The following is a 24064-nucleotide window of genomic DNA, read 5'->3' as shown; positions in this document are numbered from 1 at the left end:
TCACCTTAGTCAAGGATCCAAGGGATGGATGTCCCACCAACCTATAGCTCTTGCCTCCTCAATGGGCCTACTGCACTTCTAGATTAGACATTTCCAACCTGTTGCAGGCACCAAATCCACCCAGGATATTGGTAATAGGAAGGGGATAGTTATGAAGGGGAGTTGACAGTAAGTGTAGATGGATGATTTTCATCAGACCCGTCCTCTTTTTAAGGGATTTCTTATGAGGAAAGGTTCGACAGGATAAGCTCGTATCTGCTGCACTTTAGAACAGTAAAAGCTGACTTTATTGAAAGATACAAGATCCCTAGCATTTTGACAGAGCAGATGTGGAGAGAATGTCTTCTGTTACGGGAGAATCTGGAATTAAGGGTCACTATTTAAAATCTAGGGTCACCCATCTCAAACAGATGAGGTGATATTTTTTCTCTCTTAAAGTTGAGAGTCTTTGGAGCTTGCCTCCTGAAAAGGTGGTAGATAGGTTCTTGTTAAGTAAGGAGGTGAAAGGTTAACTGGGATAGGCGGGACTGTGGTCCCCTAAGCAAGGGGCTGAATGGCTTCCTCTCACACTCAGTTTGTATGTTCAACATAAATATATCTTCTGTGACTTGGTGTCAAACATAGCTTGATAATTCTGCAATGAAGGGAGTATTTTACTTTGCTGAAGGTGCTGGCAAACAGTTAAATTGTTTGGTTGAGAGAGCTTCGTCCATAGCTGACCTGTTAAATGCTGACATTAGGTGCCAGGCATAAACTTCTCCATTCCCATCATTTAGTATCCCACACACTTATGAGTCGAAAATTTCACTAACAAAACCATTTTACAGGAAGAACAAGGATGATTGAAGCCTTAGGGCTGTGATTTATGAAAAGAGGCTGTCCAAACTGAATTTGTCATTGGAGAAGTTAGTTCAGGAAAGGATCCAGATCTTTAAAATGCTGATAGTCATGGATAATACAGATGTAAGCAGGTTATTTAACTTGGACGGTGAGTGCAGAACTACAGGAAATGAGAACAAAATTAACATGCCTCAGGCAGGACTTGAGATTAGAATGTTCTTTCCCCCACAGAGTAGTGTAGATATTGGAACAGATTCTGAGCAAAAAAAACAGTTCAGGCTGTGCTGATTAACTCCTTTAAGAAGAGCAGCTACATATCTGGTTAAAGGTAGAACTGAAGAATATAATGATACGTCCAGACAGAGATGATCAATGACTTTCGGAAACACAATAGTTCTTGTGACACCGACGCCATGGAAACGTCATTGGTTGGAGGCAGCTGGTCAGAATTGAATAATGGGTCTTGTTAGGATAGATTGATATTCTGGAGTTTCAGTCAATTACCTTAGGGGGTCAGGGAGAAATTTCACACAACTTTTCCTCAGGAGATTAAATATGTTGGGTAGAGTCCACGATAACACAAAGTGTGCATGGCTGTGAAAGGAGCGGGATTGATGAGGCAAATGGCCTTTTATGTTTTGTTGAATTTTTTTTCCTTCAGTTGGAATGAAATGTCTCTCCTATTCCCCTCAAACAATCTTACTGAACCTTACTGTGGAATTTGGAACTTAAATTCTGGCCTTACATCTTTGAACTTAACGCATGTAAAGATTAGCTGTCTAAGACATTACACTACCTTTCTCCATCTGAATAAGCCATGTTGGGTGTGAGTGAAAAATGTGGCACTGTAGCCTGAGCAAAGGCTTCTGTCCAATAAATGGTCATCCTTGTACTTTATTGCTTCAGGGCATTTTTCTACTGCAAAGCTTGTCATGATGACATCACAGATACAAAAAGGATTAAGAAATGTGGCTGCAAACGACGTAAGTAAAAATGTCTTTTGTTTTGCATTATTATCTTGTTATTAGTAACTGTACATTGCAATCAGTGTGCATTTTGAATAATCTTATTGTGCCAACAGTGTATAGTTATTGGTGGAAGGCAGATCAAACATCAAATATTTTCTGTCATTAGCTTGTCATTGGTGGTCAGAAGTGGGTACATTATTGAATGTAAATCTGCATTTACTCATCCGGTGAGCATTGTGTATAAGCAACAAACTATAAATGCCTGCTATCCAGCAGCCAAACACTCATATCCAACAGTTATAAAATGTACAGGTGCATATTTTATTGCAGCTCCACCATTAATTATAGTTCCTATTTGGCAGAATTTGGTTCAACTGCCATAAAGTTTGTTACAAGATATAAATCTTTTACCTAAGATGTGTATGAAGGCCAGCATGTGTGAGAACTCAACTCTTAACAATTATTATAAGTCAACTCTTAATGTTGTAAAAACGTTGTAAAAACCCCTGTAAACAATTAAATTATTATTTTAGAGCAGAACATTAATGCTTTTATGTGCATCAGAATGGATAAATCTTGGATTTTGCCTTCAATTTGTAAAGGCCGAAACTCTTCCCCCAATACCCATTGTTCCCTGCAGCCAATAGAGTGGACCAATAACTGGCTCCAGGTTGTTCAGAACTTGGCCAACTACATTGGCCAAAGAGTGGCTATGGAATAGTTTGTTTGACTTATCTTCTTACTTGCTCAGTGGCACAGTGCCTAGCTTCTGTTGGCCACCTGCTTGCGGCAATATAACTGTGCCATCAATGCCCTTTACCAACTCTTTCTAACTAGTCAAATAACTAAGGCAAGAGAAATTAAGCGGAGAGCAACATTTTTCAGACTATATGAAAGGAAGTTTAATTACCTGAAAGGAAGGCAGGTTTAGATTAACATTATGCCATTAATACATAATGGGAAATCGGGGAAAATTAATGAATGCTGCAGATTGGCGAGCGAAAAATAATTATCATTAATGTGATTAAGCTGCATGCAAAAAATTAAAAATATACTTGGAGAATAACGGAATGCCTAAAATGAGGAGTCCAAATTTCAGTCTATTAATGATGTGATGTAGAACAGATGTATAAATAAAATGACATGATTAGTGAGGCTGAAGAAAGAGCTTGTCAGAACTAAACTGCTGCTGTTTGAAAACTCTAGAGGTAATGCTCCAAGTCAGCTGGAAAAACAAAGACAAACCCTTGCCAAATGCATTGTATTTCACAGTCCATAATGGTGGAGCATGCAAAATGCAATACTTGAGTACAGTACCAGAAATGCGGAGGTTTTTTTTGAGAAGAGCACACATCTTAGTAGTTGCTGTCACATTTAGAATGAAAGTCCAGCAGATTTATCATTATATTGGCATTAGTCATGTCACATTGTTAACATATACCTGACCTACTTAGTCACTTGTCCAAACCTTTTAGGCCCATTATTAATAATTTAAACAAAAAAAAACTTTGTGCATCCATGGAGGTCAAGAATAATTAAAGTGAGTAGCTTTATCTTTTTTATGGAAGAAGAAAATCTTGGTTGCTTGAATGCACAACAAAAAAAAAATCAGCTTAAAAGTATCATTATTTTTTCATCGTAATCTGAATTATTTAAAGAATGGTCCAGAATTTGCAAAGACAAATTTCTTTGAGGTGACGAAGTTGGGGTGGGGTAGTAATTGCAATAGCCAGTTCAGTTTCACCTCCCCCTGCCCCCCCCCCACCACCCAAAGAAGGAAATTGTTAGAAAAAGAATGCTGAATTTTGATACATAACGATATTTCTGCTGTATATGTGAACTTATTTTTTTTAAGTGTTCATCCCTTCTAGGTTTGTCTCATGTTGTAGAAAATGTAATGGAAAAAGAGAAAGCACGAAACACAGTTGCATATAGACCTTTTTTTCCGTGGAACTCAAAACACATGAGAATCCATGTATGAAATGATTGCAATACCTTTTGATGATTGATGTATTTTTAATTTATTTTTCTCCTTGCTGCCCTGGAACATGAAACTCTATAATTTAACTTCACACTGGTAGTGATCTATTGTGAGTAAAAACGGGTTCCCTGTTGCCCAGAGTGCGATCCAACCTGTCTACCTTAAGCAAGAGATTTTTATGTTGCATGTGTAGCAGTTACATCATACGTACACATCATCTTCAGCACCGCCCACAGATCACTTTGAATCTGTAGAAAATACAGCAGCCCAGCGGCAAGATACCAGCGTAAAAATTCAGTTAAAGCAAAGAAATGAGTGGTAGTGAGGTTTGGAGTTCAATGAGCTTTTATTGGTTGATGATAGCATAAAGAGGAAAGATAAAATAAGTATTGCATTCATTCCAAAAACCTTATTGCAATGTTTCCAATTTTTATGTTCACTTGAGGTGCAAAAGGAGTTTAGAAGCCATGCTGCCATTTTTGTCACTAGGATGCCCTTTCACCTTTCTTTAGGCAACATGAGTGCAGTACAGATAGCTTCAGATGTGGCAAATGTGTAAGTGCTGCTTCCATTGGAGAATTTGGTTTTGCCCCATGATCTGAGAGTCCTGAAAATTTGCATTGCAGAGGATATAGCATTGATGTCAAGGGATTTTAATGTTACTGACATAGTGCCTTGGTACTGGAGAAAGGCTAGTGTACCACCAAGAAAGGCCAGCAAAGAGGTGCCAGATTTGGTTATCTAGGTGAGCTGATTTTGCCTACCTCAGATAGTTTGAAGGCTGTGGTATTACCAATATTCCTACATTTGGAGGGAAACAATAGTCAAGGTTCCTGCTTCCAACTGCAAATCATTGACCCACTGATACAAAGTGTTGTGTATAGCCAACATATGAGGATGTAGTTGAATACCCATTGTCGAGATTGTATGGGCTACAGAACCTGTATAAAGTATAGCTTTCAGTGAACAAATAAGAAACTTTCTTTTTGAACAAAACAGTGCAGAATGTTTAAAGAGGGTTAAAATCTTTCAAAAGTAATGTTTTGTTTGTGCATCTTACTCTAATATTATGTGGAGAATGTTAAACAGGTGGACAGAGAACACTACTTCTGCATCAACAGTCTAGCTCAAGCAATAAAATCCAATGCCTAATTTTATTAGTTGGCAAAACAAAATCCCTATTTTACAAAAAACAGCCCCTGGCCCTGGTACTCTACTCGAATTATGGAAAAATAGAGGTGTTGGAAAGCTTTCTTTAGTAGATTGTGAGGGTAGTTTGGATGCTGCCACCATTTTGAGCCTGCTTCTCAGTTTAATATTGCTGCTGTATTTTCACTGAACAGGCCATCTTCTAAATCCCACAAATTGAGAAACTATTATCAGAAGAAAAAGTTTATTTCACCATTCAAAACAACCATCTTGTTCTTCTGTTATTATCCCTCAACTCCTCATTCCATTTTTATGAAAATAAGTGTCAATAGACATTGAATTAAAATGAATTTGTCACCATTTTGATTCTTCCTGGTAGTTGGGCCCTTTTTTACTCACTACACGTGACTGGACCCTGACAGTTTTCACCTTTTGCTGAGCATGGTGCTCTCTGATAGCCATCCACTAGATGTCCTCAGAGACCTTCTTATTCCCCCTCTGGTCTCCAACAGCGCGTGGTGTTTCGGGTCCTCCTCAACGATGATTATTCCAAAAAAAAATCATTTTTTTAAAATATAAAAGTGGCAGTATAAACATGTTTTTGCAAGGAATCCATACAGCAGTTTGTGTGTTGAGTTAGTGGACACGTCCTTCGTGTGTAGAACTACATGCATCTCATTAACAACTAACATGTCATTGTCTGAAAGTGCTATTAATGTTTGCGTTTTATTTCCACAACGAATGCAGTGTATTTCTTACAGCATGTTTTTTTTTGAAAAACAAGCTAGAATATTAATGTTTATGGATGCTTCAATCTTAATAAACCTTTTTGAATTTTTTTATTACCTTTTCATTATTGCCAAGGTTGAAGGCTCTTATTTTTATCAGCATGCTGTTATTTTGGTGGTTCTGCATGGACTCAGAAATAGTTTCCTCAAGTCTTCCTTTTTTTAAAAAAAAAACAAAAAATAGGCACCCACGTCTTCTTCACAATTCCCCCATTGATTGGGAAGAATAATTTGGCTCAAGTATTTGGTTTCATTTCAAGAAACAAGATCAAAAAATGGTTAATCTCCCTCAAGATTCCATTCCTTTTAAAGACTTGTCAGACTCAATTAATGTCACACTGAAAAGATTGGCATCATTCAAAGGAAGACAAGAGGCCGATGCTACCCAGCATCATCAGCATTTATTATTTTTTGATGCTACTTCCTTCATTGAAGTAACAGTGCTAACCGAACAGTCTTGTTGCGTGCATTGAACAGGCTTAATGCTGCATGATATGATCATTTTTTTCTCAGCTAGCGGATAATCTTAAAAAAAGATTTTCCTGAAAATTAATGTTTTGCAACTAACTGCTGAAAAGACCGCAGAGAAATGGGGATGCTACTGAAGATGCCTCTCATTCTTCACCTTCCAGTGCCTTTTTTTCCTCAATCATAGCGTGACCCTTGCTTGGCCAGTAATTTTGATATAAATGGCCTTAGGTCAGTGCTTGACTCAGTTGAGAGCTTTAAGTATGTCATTCACGTGGCATAATGGCTTGTTCATCCAAGACTGATTTTTGCTTTACTTAATATGAGAAACTTAAATTATTCCTCATTGCCAGTACATTAGGTTTATTATCAAATAATATGGTGTATATTATTTATATTACAAATTTCATTGAACAAGTGAATCAATTAGCACAATAACCATTTTGGCATCTTGTGTGCTTGAAAGAATTGGACCTGTATTTTATGTGCTACCTAAATTTTGTCATGCTCATTAGCATAGTATTAATTGTAAGGAAATGCTAATTATACCAAATTCTTGCCAGCACCACATGCTTGTGCAAAACAATGGAGAGCGGCGAAAAGAACAATCACAAAAATACAATTCTTTTTCCATTGATTGCCTGCTTTGGCTAAATTGTTTAAAAGGGATATGATGAGCAGGTTTACAATTAAAATTTTCACCAGTTTCTTGTGTTCCTGTTGAACAGTATCCCGTGTGGCATGAACTTGAAAATATCTAAGAATGTGAATTGTATATTCAAACTTATCTGCTGAACTCTTGCTTTTGAACTTTTAAATGTGATTTTCTTATCGCTCCTTTCGTGAAATAGTCTTAGCTCTTCTTCCTTGTCAAGCCTGCGTATGTTACTAAGGCCTGTATTAGATCCCGTGTTAATTCCTTCCAACTGCCAGACTGAGTAACCTTGCCATTAACCTGCTCCTCTTCCTCTCCTTCCATCGAAAACATGATTATAGCCAAGATGTCCATCTACAAGAGAATGAAACTCGCATGTTGTTTTGATTGCGGACGCTGTGAGCGTGACTGCACTTGCATGTCAGACAGTGTACATAGTAACTTGGACACCCTTGAGAGAACCTTCCCACTTTCTTCTGTCTCTGTTAATGATTGCTCCACCAGTTTACGTGCCTGTAAGTTTAACACCATGCTGTTCCATGTCCGTCCTATGTGGGGTCGTCCCTTCTGTGTTGTATTCTGTGGTCCAGTAAGTTGTAATTTAGTTGCCACTGCTGTCATGTTCATTGAGCTTCCTAGTGACAAAGTTGGCTATGTGTGCTTTTGCTAGAACTTGGGTCTGTGGATGAGCATGGGAGACCCACAGTTTAGCTTTGATGTGGATGTTCTTGGTACGGTGTGGTTTTGAAATTATTCCATGTCTCAATGTCATTCTGGATAAAGTGTGGAGAAGTGACTTCATTAAAGTTAAAGTACATGACTGGGGTCGGGTGGGGCTGGAATATCCTTTTGAATTTAGCTGACTTACTTCTAATTATTGCTGTTTTTAAGTTTTTAAGTGTTCTTTTACTATCTCTTTCTGTCACAAATACACAATGCCCACAATTACATGCTCAGAGCAGTGCCAAATACCTCCTGGCATTGCAGACTCAAACATCCCATTCTATGTGCTTGATACCAACACCCACAGCATTCAACATTGTTTCAATTTCCTATTGGTGGGATAAACATGCAAACATCCAGATTAGTGATGAGTTGGCAAATATGAAATCATAACCAATTATGCACCATCATATTACCATGACTCTACAATCAACCCACTAAAGATTTTTCAAAAATCCCTTTAAAGCCATTGTCAAACATTGGTATCATGAACCCATAGTTGAGCAATGAGTAGATCAAATGAACGTAAAGTTGAAATTTGGATCCTTTATCGGTTTTCCCACAGTTTTCACTAGAATACATACCTTCCAACTTATTTATTTAGTTGTACAGTGTATATTGACAACTCTGCAGAAATTGAGAATTGAAATATTTGAGCCTGCTCTGTTGCTGGATGCCATGGCCCTTTTAAGAAATAGTAATTCTGTTATCTTATTTCATAGTATAATCTGTTTACACCAAGAGGTAACATTTAGATTGAATCAGATTGTTCTGCATTAAGCCAAGTCTTCAACAATCGCACTTGGCTCTGTCTGTAGTTAGTTCGAGGTTCGAAATTGCCAGCTTGACACCACGGTGTTTTACTCTGGGCGTAAACATTGCCAGAGATCTTAATCTAGCTGTTCAGAAAAGAGAGACTGGAATTGTGTTGCATGGCATGCAATTTTAAATTATTCTTGTGAAATGAAACTGTTTGTTCCAGCTTAGACCTGGAAGAAGACACCTCTGAAACCTGCAGAACAGATTCCAACTATGGTCTGAATAGAACCGAGTGTTGGCAGTTAACCAAAAGAGTTATACCCACACATTTTGTATTGATGCCAGTAAACAATGCAAAGGTGTGCAGTATTCTGTCACTGTCACCAAAATTGAACTTGGGTCAGTTTTGTGAAATCAACTTGCATCAAGTATTTTTCCTTTGACCTCATTGGTTCAAAACATACTCCAGTCTTCATTCTACTTTCTAAGTATAAGTTATAAATACAGACAACATTCAAAAAGCTTGACACCATCCAGGACAAAGCAGCCTGCTTATTTGTCATTACAGTCACAAAAATCTACTTTCTCCATCACTGGTGCACAGTAACAGCAATGTGTACTGTCTATAACATGCACTGCAGAAATACACTGAGGCTTCTTAGACAGTACCTTACAAATCCACGATCACTTCCATCTAGAAGGACAAGGACAGCAGATCTATGGGAACACCACATCTGCAAGTTCCCCTCCAAGCCACTCACCATCCTGACTCGGAAATAAATTGCCATTCCTTCAGTGCCATTGGGTTAAAGTCCTGGAACCCTCTTCCTAGTGGCATTGTGGGTCTACCTACAGCACCCAGACTGCAGAGATTCAGGAAGACAGCTCACCATCAGTTTTTACAGGGGCAAGTAGGGACAGGCAATAGATGCTGGCCAGCCTACAATGTCCTTATCCTAAAAACTAATTTTAAAAATTAACATTTTTAATTTTTGTCCATTCACAAATATTAAAATGTTACAAATATTTGTAACGTGTTGAACAGAGTTCAGTTTTTCTTTATTAGCAGATGATGGGAAGTTTGGCAGTAGAACTCAGTTCGGCCTCTCTACATCACAGAAAAAGTAGAAACTTTGAACCCCGTTCCTCTCCGCATTTTACTAATTTTCAAACCATATCCCATGGAACATTTATGTTGTGGATTTAATGTGGAAAATGTCTCATGATGTTATACTGCAGCGTGAAGGAAATAGACTCTTAAAATAAAGGAGCACACCTCAGGCATGATGACCGCAGGGTTCGTCAAAGGGGAAGATTTTATGAGGGTCTTCAGTAGGAGAGGAACATGGAAAGGCAGAGGGGTTTAAAGGGAGGATTCTAGAGATCAAAAGCTAGATTGCTGAAACAACAGCTGTGAAGAAGCAAAGACAGAATGAGCAAACATGCAGAAGGGAATGGACTAGTAAGAATCACAGAGGTATTAGCCATTCAGCCCATCTTGTCAGCTCTGGCTCTCCAAATGAGCATCATTACCTACTGCCAATTTCCTGCTTTCTCCCCATATGCATGCACGTTATTTATATCCAGCTCATTATCCAATGCTGTCTTGAATGCTTTGCTTGAATGCATGGTATGGAAAGGGGTTGAACAGAAAGAGATTACAGAATTTAGGACAAGCAAGGTCTTAATTGTATGTTAGTTCAGAGTTGGAAATTCAAAATGTTAATGCATGGGAACTGGGATATATTGTGTGTGTGAGGGAGGAAAAATATGTGGATGAGCAGGGATTATTCTATGTGAGGAACTGGCAGCAGTGTTCCAAGTTATGGAGGGTGGCAGACTAGCTGGAAAAGATAACATTGAAAGAATCAAGATTGGAGGCAATAAAAAGATCTTGAATGAGCCCTTTGGTAGATTGTGGGATGTCAGGTATCTGTCTGAAATTGCATCACTCAATGCAAGTACCAGTCTCAAACCACTGTGCAAGCACAGGTATTAAATCCGTACTTTTATAGTTTATTAATCTCAAAGTGCACCTCATAAGCAGATGCCACTTTCCTTGGAACATGTAACAACTTGTGGGGGGGGCACAGTGACTCAGTGCTTAGCGCCAGGGGCCAGGGACATGGGTTCGATTCCTGCCTCGGGCAACTGTCTGTGTGGAGTCTGCACATTCTTCTTGTGCCGTGTGGGTTTCCTCCAGGGGCTCTGGTTTCCTCCCACAGTCCAAAAGATGTGCAGGTGAATTGGCCCTACTAAATTACCCATAGTGTTCAGAGATATGCAGGTTAGATGCATTAGTTAGAGGAAGTCTAGAGTAACCTGTGTACGGGAATGGGTGTGGATTTGTTGGGCCAAATGGCCTGTTTCCACACTGTAGGAATTCTAATTCTAACTTAAACTGAAATTCCCTAAACAGATTCTGCTTTCAAACTGGCCTATACTTTAACTGTTAGACTTACGTGTGCATAGATTGCTGAAGTTACCTAGAATGAAAACTCCAATGTTGTTTCCAACTTGTTGTGAACTTTACTTACCATTTTAGTTGGACTACACTTGTTTTTGTTGTTTACATCTATTTGTTGAACTGCAAACATTCCTCTTGCTTCAGGAGGAAGAATTCCAATTGTTCAACTGATGAATAGTTGTTGAGTAATAGTTTAAATCCAGTAGGAGGAAAATAAATGTATGGAAAGCAATCTAGTTCAGAGACTGCTTAACTGAAACAGTTCGTGAAATCAAGGGGAAAAGAAAGGACACTGAGTGGTGAGATTCAGATTTTCATTAAATTAATATGAGCAGATGTGAAATGTTGACTATTTGACAATTAGAAATGGCAGCAGTGGGGGATGGAATCAAAGAGAGGTCAAATGTACAGATCACATTTCCTTTCTTACATTCTTCAGCTGCTCTGACAATCAGCTTGAATTAGTGTCAGTTCAGCTATGATGCTTTTTGCCCTTTGTCTTTCACTGTGGTACTAGATTGCTTCCCTAGATACTCATTAAAGCCCATTATATCATTACTTGGCTTGGTTTCAGTATGGACCCCAGTAACGTTAGCACACTCCATGGTTTTGTCAGACAATTTTCTTTCATTACAACACAATTTTGATATTTCAGTTAGATCACATAGCCAGTTCCACAAACTGGCAAACACAATAATTACTTTGGACGTTTCCTGGCCCATCTTCAATGTACGTACTACGTTTCAAAGGGAAGTCAAAGGATTCACATAATGAAATCTAGACTCTCGACACTTTGGATTGCTCTTATACCATAAAGCTTTTTCTGCAAAGGAGGCCAGAATGCCAAGTGAACAAAAAGCTGCCTGTGATCCATGTTTGTGTGTTGCAATATTTAATACTGAGTACAACAAGCACAAGAAAATGAGTCACAATTAAGCAATCAATTTGTAAAACTTGAGATGTGCTCCTGTTTTATGCATTGTCATTTTCCCTGAATGCCATGTAGTCAGGTGTTCCCCAAACAAAGCTGTATTTTAATTTATAGAAATCTGTATCTGTTTCATGAGGCCCCTCTTCCTTGTATTTACAGAAAATACAATCACACATCTTAGTGACATTTAAAGAAAAGCTTGTATGTTTACACGGCGGTTGCGGTCCAAAGGACTGGGACATTTTGCAAACAGGATTTTGTTGACAATATGTACAGGCATCTGGGTGCTGATATTCACACAAATCAAGAGGGAACAGAGTGGCAGTTGGCATGGGTGAAAGTAAAACATGAAAAATGAAATGTGAAAACACAAGCTGCACCTAATTTCTTAAACTGTAGCACACATTTCTGTGCATAGCTCAACCTAATTAAATAAGGACTAATGTTTAGCTTGCCAAAATCCTGTTGGGTGTAGTCTCTTCCAGTTGGTGATGTGAATGGGAAAAGGCAGTGCAAGTCTGAAGCACCCTTTGGTGTTCCATGCTTCTATTACAGTTTTTATTGCTCAGAAGGCAGACCCTAAACTTACTCTTTGGCTCAGGAATCCAAGACAAAATAAAGTGTCTTGATGCTTAATTCTTCCTGTGGGCAACTAACCTTTGCTCCAAATAGTCAGTCTGGAATCTTAACTGCTACAGAATCCTACACAAAAATCACAATCCCAATGCTCCCACTGCTCTCCCTTCCCTCCCATTTCTCTCCCAAGGTCCAACTTCTTTGCAGTTTCCACTGGTCTTCCACATCATAGCAAATTGCGTTTTTAGATTTTAAGATCTATACCATTGCTGTCAGATCTCTGCAAGACCTCACCCTCCACCCAATCCCTATCATTTACAATTTGGGTGATCAGTGATACCATTTGTTTCTTGTTTCAGGGTCTCTTTTTCTGCCACCGTTCTCTCTGTATCCTTGACACAAAGGATAGTGGCAATCTGCTACCCTCCCTAAATTGTTAAAAATCCTTTTTAACGTGGAATTGTGATTTGAATGCTTTTGCACACCATGGCTGTTTCTAATTGTTGAGATTTGTCATGAATTCTTCATTGCTACAGCAAAGAATCCTCTCTCTGCTTCTGCCTCTTCCTTCACTGTCTACCACCTGATTTGAGACACGACAACCTGCCTTTAGGGTAGTAAGAACAGGGACTTACACCTACTGTTTAAAAGACATCTGGATAGGTATATGAATTTGAGGGGGGGAGGTTTGGAGGGATTTGGGCTGGGTGCTGGCAGGTGGGACTAGATTGGGTTGGGATATCTGGTCAGCATGGATGGGTTGGACCAAAGGGTCTGTTCCCATGCTGTACATCTCTATGACTCTATATTGCACACAGTGAGCTTGTGTTCTAAGGTAAGCTTTCAGAGAGTGGAAAGGATATTGCTGCATTGAAGGAGGCAATTCAGCCCATTGTACCCATGTTGGTATGGCTCATAAATAATCCCAATGGTCTCATTTTGCAGCCTTTCATTATTATATTAAAATTTTTCTTCAGAGTTGTGGCAAGGTGCCTCTTTCCCGAAGAGCTGAGGATTAATGGACCATTTGAGACTGCTCATTTACTCTTGATTATGCAACACTGTTGACTAAAGGTTTGCATTAGGTTAGCAGCCTGCAACTTCCACTCTCATCTCTTGTGCTAAGACAGCTTTTCCCCAAGAAGAATAATACTTCCAAAACTAAGCAGAACTTTGTCCTGGAACATAGTTGGTTTAATAATCTACTCTGGAGAACAGTGGCATTAGTAAATATTAGCACAGGATAGAGAGATGCAAAGCTGTACTTTTGCAGTTGAGGTGGGATTTTTTATTTATAGTGAGAAACCAGCCTTCTGAGCAAAAAGTCAAAAGTTGAGATTTCCACATTAGAGGTCCCTTAATCGGCATGGAGGCAGTGTGGGGTGGGGATACTGGCTCTTTAATCTGGAAGGCTAACCTGTGGCATTCTAGCTTTATAGAAGCCTCCCCAGACCCATTTCCCTAACCCTATTACTCTAAATGTACCCCTGACTAATGCACCTAACCTACACATCCCTGAACACTATAGGCAATTTAACATGGCCAATTCACCTAACCTGCATATCTTTGGACTGTGGGAGGAAACCGGAGGAAACCCACACAGACACTGGGAGAATGTGAAAACTCCACACAGACAGTTGCCTGAGGCTAGAATCAAACCCGGGTCCCTTACGCTGTGAGGCAGCAGTGCTAACCATTGAGTCACCATGCTCAGTGGTTAGAAAATAAGACCATGATAAAGGTCACAGAAATCTCAAATTCATTCTTCCAAATGGCTGTGGAAGCTGACACAAGTGGATGTTTCAAGACTGAAAGCAACACATGTAATGATAGACTGAGATAATCGATCTCAGAATGTAGCAAGATCTTGATAATATCAGCGTTTGGGTTGATAAGTATCAAGTAAAGTTTGCGTTATGCAAGGGTTAGTCACTGACCGTCTTCAACAAGAAATAACCTAACCACCACCCTGAACTAGCTATATAAATACCGTGGCTACAAGAGCCTGCAGTGAGTAACTCACCTCTGGCTCCCCAAAGTCTTTCTGCCATCAACAAGACACAAGTCAGGAGGGTGATGGAACATTCCCCACTTGTTTGGTTGGGTACAGCTCCAACAACACTCCTGAAGCTTGACACCATCCAGGACAAAGCAGACCATTTGACTGGCACCACATCCACAAACAATCTCTGTCTCTAACACAGAGGCTGCGCAATAGCAGGTTATATCATCTACAAGATGCACCACCAAAATTCATGAATGGTCCTTAGATAATAGCTTCTAAATCAATCATTGCTACCACCCACAGAGGACAGTGGCAGCAGATACATGGGAACACCATCACCTGCAAATTTCCCTACAAGCTACTCACCATTCTGACTTGAAAATATATTGTTCATGCAGTGTCGCTGGGTCAAAAGCCCAGAACACACTCCCTAACAGTATTGTGAGTCTCCCTCCATCAAATTGACTGCAGCAATTCAAAAAGGCAGCTCACTAGCGCCATCTTAAGGGCAACTAGGGATGGGGAATAAATGCTGACTCAGACATCAACACCCAAATTCTAAGAATGAATAAAAAGTAAACTGTTTTTTGATCCCTGAAGGTGTTCAGGGATATGAAAGAGGCAGAAAAATGGAGTTGATCTATAAATCCAACCATGATCCCACTGAGTGGCAGTACAGGCATGACTTAATTCAGTAACATATAGTCCTACCTTGCAACCAGTTTACTTGGGCACATCCTGGTTGGTTATGAGCAATCCTCACAGTGTCCTGGGAGCAGGTTAGTCATGCACTATCTCTGTCCATGCAGAGGGCAAGATCAAGACCAATGCTCATTAAATAAAGAGCAATTTTAAGAACAGTAAAACCATGACCAATGAATAAAATCAATTTACCAAATCATAACATGAATAAAAGTTGAACTCAAGGACTCTTGAAGTGGATTGACAATATTAAATCCTATTTATATGTTGCCAAAGGGATTGATAAGCTGTATCACCTTTCTGATGGGATCACAAAAAGGGAATTTATACTAAATTGAAAACCTAATCACAGAAAAATGGGCTACTAACAGTGAAGACACGTTAATGAGCACTCCTGTTGTGTGCAAGTCTTGTTTGAAGTGTAGAACTGGAGTCTATTATCCCTATCATTTATGAGTACTGACTGAAGTACAGAGTTGCAGTGTAGCATTTTCAGTAATCATTATTGCCTTCAAACCCCTGCTCAGCTGCTGAGTTTCAGTGTATATTAAACAACTATAGCTACTGTGTATATGTCCTTACTATGTGTCAATGCATAAGTACTTTTACCCACTATAGTTATAGGTTTCCTTTCCTATTCACTGATATTATTCAAGAATCCTGTTCCAAATGGATGATTACAGAGTACCGTTCCTATCCACTCTTATTAAATAAAATCCCTGATCGAAGCACACTCTTGAGCCAAGTAGAACTGTATTTGGCAGATTGGTTATGTCTTTATCGGGATTGAATTGCATGTCGCTGGAGTGACCCAGTCTTGATGTTAGACTAACTGCCCAAGCTGCTTTATAATCTTACTCAATCTGACTTTTATTCCATTTTTGTTAGCATTTGAAGAACTGAAAAGCATAAACATCACATGGAGATTTAATAATATGACATGTTCTACAAACTTCTACTCACGTGCACCATCAACTTAGCACCACTATTTAAAATCATGCAAGGTGGTTATTTTATCATTTACCAGTTGACCAAGTGAATCAATGAGCTGTGTGGGCCAAGCAGGCCTTGCTCTGATTGCTGGTTGTTTTGGGATTTCAGTCAGAGTGGTGAATAGGATATGGAGATTACTCGTCCCCATGGGTTACGAAGAACAAAACACGTGTGGTCCCTGGTCAAGATGACTATTCACCAAGCACCTTTTCTTTTCATACTGGGATGTGGAAAGGACTCCATTTTGTGCCCATCCCTAGTTGCCCTGCAATGGTTGTACTAGGATGCCCAATAACAGTTTGAATTGCTTTCCATAACATTTCAGAGAGCAGTTAAAGTATGTAATGTATGGATCTAGCAGGCCAGAGGACTTTCCTTTCTTCAATCTGCTAATCGTGAAACCTATCACTGATTTTGGGCTTTGCTGTATAATTTGCCTGAAATAATGTGGAATACACACCATATGTAGTCCACTCAGTTTATTTTCTCATTTGCTGCAGTGTCTAACCAGTGGTCCTTAAAATGATGACTGGGGTCCACTGATGGAAAAGCAAGTTGGCTTTTAAAAAAATTGTTCTTGAGCAGAGCCAAGAGGAACAAGAGTACTTTTGGCTTTGCCATCCCTCCTCCAGAACATACACGCAGGCTATCGCTGTCTGAATCAGATAATTTGAGAAACTCTTTGATTGATGAAGCCTAAATAAGATCTGTAATTCGCTGGTATTATGGAAGGGGAACCCAATTTGGTGTGATTCTTGGGCCTTTGTTTTCAGACACCCACTTGCTCGTGGCACAAACCTGATTTTCCCCCCAACTGGCCTCTGACCATAAGACACAAGATGCATAATGTTATGTATCTACCAATTTACTGAAAATTTAGTATAATAAAGGTATAGTTGCCATACTCCTATAGGACTATAAGACTGCTCACTAGTTAGACAGAGACGACTGGTGGTGGTTTAGCCTGAGGGTCACCATACCTCAGATGAGGGGAGAGATTGAGAAGGCAAGTCTTTCATGGTAATGTCAGCTAGTCTGAGAATTGAACCCATGCTGTTGGCATTACCCTGTATCACAAACTAGCCATCAGCTGACTGACCTAACTGACCCCTTCAAAATAACTGTTACCCCTGCAAGACTTTGAAACATTTTTAACAGATGATCATTTTTGTTGTGGGTGTATGTGGGGCAAGGGTGAGAGAATGTCTTGAGTCTTTATGCTCATCATATTGAAGGATGCCAGCACTGAAGATGCGTACAACAGTTATGCACAGTATTACTGGTCCAGTCACGAGGTGGAAAAAGCTGAGGAATAAACTATTCAATGAATTGTAAGTCACCTTTGAAAATAGTCTACAGTCATCCATCACAGCATCCCATTAAATGAGAAGAAGATGCTGGAGACATGAAATAGAAACAGTAAGTGCTGGAGAAACTCAGCAGGTCTAGCAGCATCTGGATAGAGAGACCCACACACGCAGAGTTATTGTTTTGAGTCCAGTGTGACTCTCTTTCTCTTGCAGATGCTGCTAGATCTGCTAAGTTTCTCCAGCACTTGCTGTTTTATTCCTTAAATGAGCTTTGTCTGACCTAGAAGTCCATTCCAAAATTTGTTTTTTCCCTAACTTGAACCTATCCAATCTCATACTGTCATGGTGCAGTTGGAAGCTTTTTTTTTCAAATTTCCTTTTTTTTTGTAATACTTAGTATCTGGAAGATTCCCTTCCATTCATTTCAAGACTAAAAGACCAATTCTAAAAAAAAATCCTCCTCCATAACTAATCAGAAGATCATCCACTTGTCCAGTTTAAGACTGCCATCAGCCATGATGGGTATGGTTGCCAACTGGTACCTACATTATCATCAATTTTCATAGCTGTGGGTCGACGCAAAGAGAATTTGGTTGAGGTTATCAAAAATAATTTCACAAAGAGCCTTTACAAGTATCGGGGGATGAATCTTTTACTCCAGCAGCCTAGGTCAGGCTAGATTATTTGACTGAAAATTGGAAGGCCACTTTGTTATTTAATTGTTCAACATAGTTTGCAATCTTCACAGTTCCACAGTAATCTCTTAATGACACTGACATTTGGATGACATAACATAATGATACTGTTACTTCAGCAGCACAACATTAACAAATCTTGTCCTCAAAGGAAAATAGATTAGTTTATTAGTAGATTAAAATTTATAATTGACTCACATTTCATTATTTTATGCCAGAATGAAAATGAGGGGAGGCTACAGGGAAATGGATGAGCGGGAGCATTGTCACCCAGAACAGTCTTTCTATCTTTTAGCAACATAGTAATTCCTATTGGAATGATTGATGTAATTTTGCATTAGTACGAGCTAAAGGTGCATTCATCAACACAATTATGCCTTTGAACTCTGAGTAAGTTAAACTGTAGAATTGTTATTTGCCCATAGAGAGTAACCCATTATTTTGTCAAGCATGCAAAATATTTGGCAGGTGGAAGAATATATGATATTGCAAAGACACAAATATACCTACATGTTAGCACATATCAACAGGATACAGGAATAACAATAGTGTCAGCTACAGAATCCATGCCTTGATCCCTGATTATCTCTCAGTAAAGCTTTTAAAGCAGCATTGTCTGATCCTCTGAAAATTCTGACTAGTCGCAGATGTGGTTATAGCAACATAGTTTCATCAGCATGATGTTAGTAGAAGACACCTTGTATAGTTCACATAATACAGGTGAACCTACTGTGTATGTTTACTTAAACATCTACTGACATTGAGCAATCAAGGATGTAAGTATCACATTTTGCTTTCTGTCCAACCATTTTACCAATAAGTATGTAAAAAGATTAGAGTTGACATGCATATGCTGCACAAATATGAGCAACCTATACTCATTGTCTTGTATTTATTACATCTGGGGGCCCAATATGACCTACAGAAAAATCTTATTGATTTGAGGGAAATGAATGGTGTAGCAGCTCTGCTCATTGTTGAAAAATGTGGTGCCGGAAAAGCACCGCTGATCAGGTAGCATTCGAGAAGTAGGCGAGTCGATGTTTCGAGCATAAGCTCTTCATCAGGAATAACATCGACTCTCCTGCTCTTCGGATGCTGCCTGACTAGCTGTACTTTTCGAGCACCACACTTTTTGACTCTGATTTCCAGCATCTGCTCAATTTCTCTTTGCTCGTTTGTTCAGTTTGTTCCATATTATAATTATTCCAAAAAGTCAGCTTCAAATGCTAGTTTTTCTCATGAAGGAATGTTGGATTGGTTTGCGTGCCTGTGCCTTCATATTATGCACATATCTAAGTATCAGGACAAAAGACTGCATTTCGAAATTGATTGTGACCTATTAGAATAGGTCATGTTAGAAGAGAATGGCAACAAGTCATTCTTATACAAAAATCAAAAAGTGCTGGAAATGTTCAGCAGGTCAAGCAGCATTGTGGAAAGAAAAAGAGAGTTAATACTTCAGGGTCTGAGACCTTTCATTATACTTGAGAGAAGTTAGAAATATAATATGTTTTGAGTAAGAGGTCGATCATTCTCTTTTGGTTCTGGAAGACCAACTGTTCTGTCACAAAATCTCTTCTCTCATAGACCTTCTTTCCGTCCTTGTCCCAAAACCAGTTCAATTTCTAACTTTTCCCAGTGCTAATGAAAGGTCAAGACCTAAAACCTTTTCATTCCATTTCTCTATCCACAGATGTTGCTGGTCTGCTGAATATTTCTCGCACTTCCCTGTTTTTATTTCAGTTTGCAGTATCCACAGAATTCTGCTCTTCATTTTTCCAGAAGTAGGTTGAAGTAGCTTGCTGAGTATTAAGGTTTCGGACAGACAGGCTTTTTGTCTTTAATTAGATGAATAGATGAGGTCTCTTTGCCCAAGTGTTTTTTTTTGTTGTCTGTGCTTATCTTGTGATTTGTTTATTTTTAGGATGTGTGTGACTTTTCTGAGGCTGCATTTATTTCCTATTCTGTAGTTGCGTTGAGCTCGTCTTTACAACATTGGTGTTTAGTAGGGAATTTAATTTCCAAGTGAAAATGGAACGTTGCTCAGAGGGGAACCTTGAATGAGTTTGTGTGCGCCTATTTGTGTGTAACAATGCAAGTTCAAGGTGTTGGCACTCTTTGTTAAGTCCATATGATATGACGTATTAATATAGTTAAACAGCAGGAAGCGGTGTCTTTTTCTTTATATGTGCTGAAAAACTATTCTTAGTGCCATTTTAAAGGGGACATTGCATCAAAATGGCATTTAAAAGACAGTCTGTGTCGGCTAACTGGAAGAGAGACTGGAGCTTTAAGAAAATCATGAGGGGTATATAAAGACTGAATAGCCAGGGTAAGGGAGTCCAAAACCAGAGGGCTTAGGTTTAAGGTGAGAGGGAAAAATTTGAAAAAGATCTGAGGGGCAACGTTTTCACTCCGAGGGTGAAGCGAGTATGGATTGAGCTGCCAGAGGAGTGGTGGAGTTACAACATTTAAAAGGCATGAATACAAAGGGGTCAGAGGGATATGGGCCAAATGCTGACAAATGGGACTAGGTCAGTTTAGGATATCTGGTCAGCATGGACAAGTTGGACTGAAGGGTCAGTTTCTGTGCTGTATAACTCTATGACTCTTAAGAGAGGTCAAGAATTTCTAATACTAAAGGCATTTGTTAGCATGGGCTTGTTACGATAGTGTTTTTTATTAGGTCACTGAAAACTAAACAGCGAGTGGCTTGTTGTGATGCGGACAGGCTGGAAATGATGCTGTCTGCATCTTCTGCTGTGAATTCAGTGGAGGGTTTATATGTGGTGACATGGAAATTATGTTTGCATTTTCATTTTCTGAGTGCTGCTGGTTGTCATGAAACTCACCCTGACAGTTTCTTACCACCAGGCAGCGGATTCCTCTCAACATTTTTTGTGCAAGACAGATGCTCGGCAGTTATTTTTCAGAGCCCTTTCGCTCCAGACTATTCCAAGCGACAGATGCCAGGACAAGAACTGTTTCCTGGGAACATTTCTGTCAGAGTCCTGCCTTCAGTCCAAAGAGTGACCTTTTGTGAATAAAACAAAACCTTTTACGGAGAAGCCCCAAACCTTCATCCAGAGCAGGCTCAAAGCGAATTTCACCTTCTGTTCTCTTCCCTCAAGTCAGCCTGCATTACAAGCAAAGTTCCACCCAGGCTATCTCGATGCAGACATCAATTGCCCATGTCAGCACTGAATTCAGTAATTTTAGTGAGGCAGTTCTTCTGCTAACATAATCTCCAGAGTTGAATCCCAGACAGAAAGCAAAAGTTACTTAGATTGGCAAGGAAATCTGGTCAGAAATAACTGTTCAAGTATGTCACTGTTTTGTAAACAGTTACGTTATCTCTCTACTTCCTCAGTTCAGCACAGCTGTCCTGCATCATTAAGTTTCTGAAGTATAATTGGCATCAAACTAATTTTTCATCAGAATTCTTTTGAGGCTGATCTTTCAAAATATGCCCTGATGCTTCACTATTGGAGATTTCCCCTATGCTGAAAAATATAGTTTCCTTTTCTTCTCAGCCCTTTGCTTGCTCGACATTTCCACTTCCAGTAAACTTTCCCAGCATGCTTTCTGGTTCAGTTCGTAGGTGACAGGAACGCCTAGGTGAAATTGTACACTTTGATTTGACTTCAGAAGGTGACACCTGTCAGCATATGAGGTAAAAACAATGACTGCAGATGCTGGAAAGCAAATACTGGATTAGTGGTGCTGGAAGAGCACAGCAGTTCAGGCAGCATCCAACGAGCAGCGAAATCAATGACCTGTCCCTCCTGTTGGGTATTAATGTTTTGTGGAGCAAGGAATAGGAAGTGGAAATGTGTGCCAACCTTTGTAACAAGCTTAGCAGAGATGGGCATCACCATGGCATCTCTCCTCTGTGGTATAGATACAAGTTAAAAAAATGTTTGTAATGGCTTAAAGACCTCTGATGGTCACCATGAGACATGCAACATGTGTTGTTTTTAGGATATCTTTGATGTGTTGTTGAATATATTGATGGAAATGTCACCAAATATACATTGGTGATCACTTGGTTTATAAGTAACTCATATATAGAGGCAAACACTAGAACACTGGGCAGAGTGCATTATCAGTACCAAATTTTTAAAATTTAAGGTCCTTTGTATTGATTTTACTTCTATGCTTCCATTGACCTTTCATGAAACATAATTCTTCTTTCCTGCATTTTTTTAACCTGTCATTTTCTTTGCATTGTCTTCAGCTAAATATGGCTATAACGGATATATCAGCTCAAGTAAGTCATTGGTTTGTCAACAATTAGTTTATCCCTTTGCATTTTGTCTGTTTGATTTTTTTACCCCTAATGTTCTTCTCTTAACCCACTTGCTTTTCCTCCCTATGGTTTGTTTCCATTTCGTTAGATTTATTCCTGTAGTTGGAGTGCAGTGATTACCTATTTAATTGGCTTTTTTGTAACCCGTTTGTAAATTAGACTTCAGTGATATCAGAACCAGCCATAATCAAGATTTGTTCAGTTGAAATGGCTGATATTGATCGTTGGGATCTTAAGCCATTTCATATATATCACTGGCTTGTGCTTGAGTCAACACAAATAAGGTCAAATATCTGGACTCTTTAGCTGAAGCATTGGCTTTTAAATTAGATTGTTTTTGTCTCTCTATTTCTTTCAGGTGTTGATTCCTAACACAGTATGGTTACACAGGTGCTGGTCTGGTGTTGTATTTTAGTATTTATTATTTGTGTACAAGTCTTGACAGGGAGTGTGAACGTGCAAGTGGGAAACAATCATAGAAATGTTTCAGCTCAACATTTAAACTCATGGGAATGATTGAATAGCAAGCAACAGTGGGAACCGAATTTGTGCCTCTCTAAAATAGAGAGGCTGGACTGATCTGCATTCAGTTAACACGACACAGACTGGGGATCAGACCCAGCACCTTCTTGGTTATTACGATTCAGCCACTTCCTGAATATTGTAATGAGACATTGGGGAGGTTGGAGGGGGGGAAGCTGTAAGTGAAATATTGAGAGGGAGAGTCTCTATATCAGCAGCTCCGTTCCGCCAAATCTTCGTGTGCAGATGCGAGCACCGTCAGCAAAGCTCTGGCTCTTTTGAGCTGCTGCTTGTGGCAAGTCTTCAAGTGCTGTTCTGCCCATTGATCAAAAATAATTGCTGGACGTATTTGAAATGCCTGCTGAGCCATCCTCTGTCACATCCCCTACTCCATCCTGATTTCCAGTCTGCTCATTCTCCGAACATATTACACAAGAAGCATAATCTTAAAGGTTCTAAAAATCATCTTTGAGTGAAGCTGGAATGGACTCCAGACAGTTACACAGGTTCCTGGGAGAAAGCCACAATCCTGCAGCTGGGGCCAACGCTTTTAATGGTGTCATTAAAACCAAGGAGGACAGCATTCAGATGTTTCGGTGAACATTACCTGAACCCAAGTTTGGATTGCAGTCTTCACTCACTCCGTTCTGCTTTTTGTTTTAATTGCAGGCGCTTCTTTATTGCTATATTAAAAGCTCAGTGTGGTTTCTTACTGTCCAGTATTGTAGTGTGGGAACAACAATGTGGTAGTTGAATTAAAAAGTGCAGTGTCACAGACAATAGTGCTATTGAATACCACTTAGCAGATTCAAAAACTGTCTTTAATATACATTATCTATCATTTAGATAGTTTCATTCAGATTTCATGTCAATGTTTCAGGGATGAGGCATTAGTTAGGTACTGAAGAAATGGCCGTTGGGAGAAAACTGTTATTAAATAGTTAAATATTTTAGTCATTAGTTGTTAAAAGTAATCCATGTATTCTACTTCTTAGAATAGAAGTAAGCTTTTAAAGAATTGTAACTGGTCACAAGGAATTTTTGACCTTAGTAATAACATTGTGCACTGCCTCAGTGTGTCAAATGCAACTATGATTATCATACATTGGAGTTGTTTTTCTTTCCTTTAAAACTAAATTAACACAATAGATGGTGAGTGAGGCAGGCAATGCAGACTATTAAATGAATGTAATAAACAGCAGGTGGTGCTACTACTTAAG

The 24064-nt window shown here is 39.2% G+C and overlaps 1 protein-coding gene across 11 annotated transcripts in view; it reads left to right on the top strand.

The window, feature by feature from the left end:
* Window positions 1-24064, top strand: part of kcnma1a (potassium large conductance calcium-activated channel, subfamily M, alpha member 1a) — an 845585-nt gene that overhangs the window by 694201 nt on the left and 127320 nt on the right. For 5 of the 11 annotated variants that reach the window (XM_072583314.1, XM_072583316.1, XM_072583318.1 and 2 more), the window contains 3 exons: window positions 1747-1823; window positions 7191-7364; window positions 22251-22283. In XM_072583314.1, coding sequence (XP_072439415.1) covers window positions 1747-1823; window positions 7191-7364; window positions 22251-22283 — 284 coding nt within the window. The remainder of the gene's footprint in view (window positions 1-1746; window positions 1824-7190; window positions 7365-22250; window positions 22284-24064) is intronic. The other 6 variants (XM_072583323.1, XM_072583322.1, XM_072583320.1 and 3 more) reach the window with 3 other exon arrangements.

Source organism: Chiloscyllium punctatum, chromosome 13, assembly GCF_047496795.1.
Source record: "Chiloscyllium punctatum isolate Juve2018m chromosome 13, sChiPun1.3, whole genome shotgun sequence".
Classification (NCBI taxonomy): domain Eukaryota; kingdom Metazoa; phylum Chordata; class Chondrichthyes; order Orectolobiformes; family Hemiscylliidae; genus Chiloscyllium; species Chiloscyllium punctatum.
The sequence above is the reverse complement of the archived record's forward strand: the minus strand, read 5'-3'. Positions and strand labels throughout refer to the sequence as shown.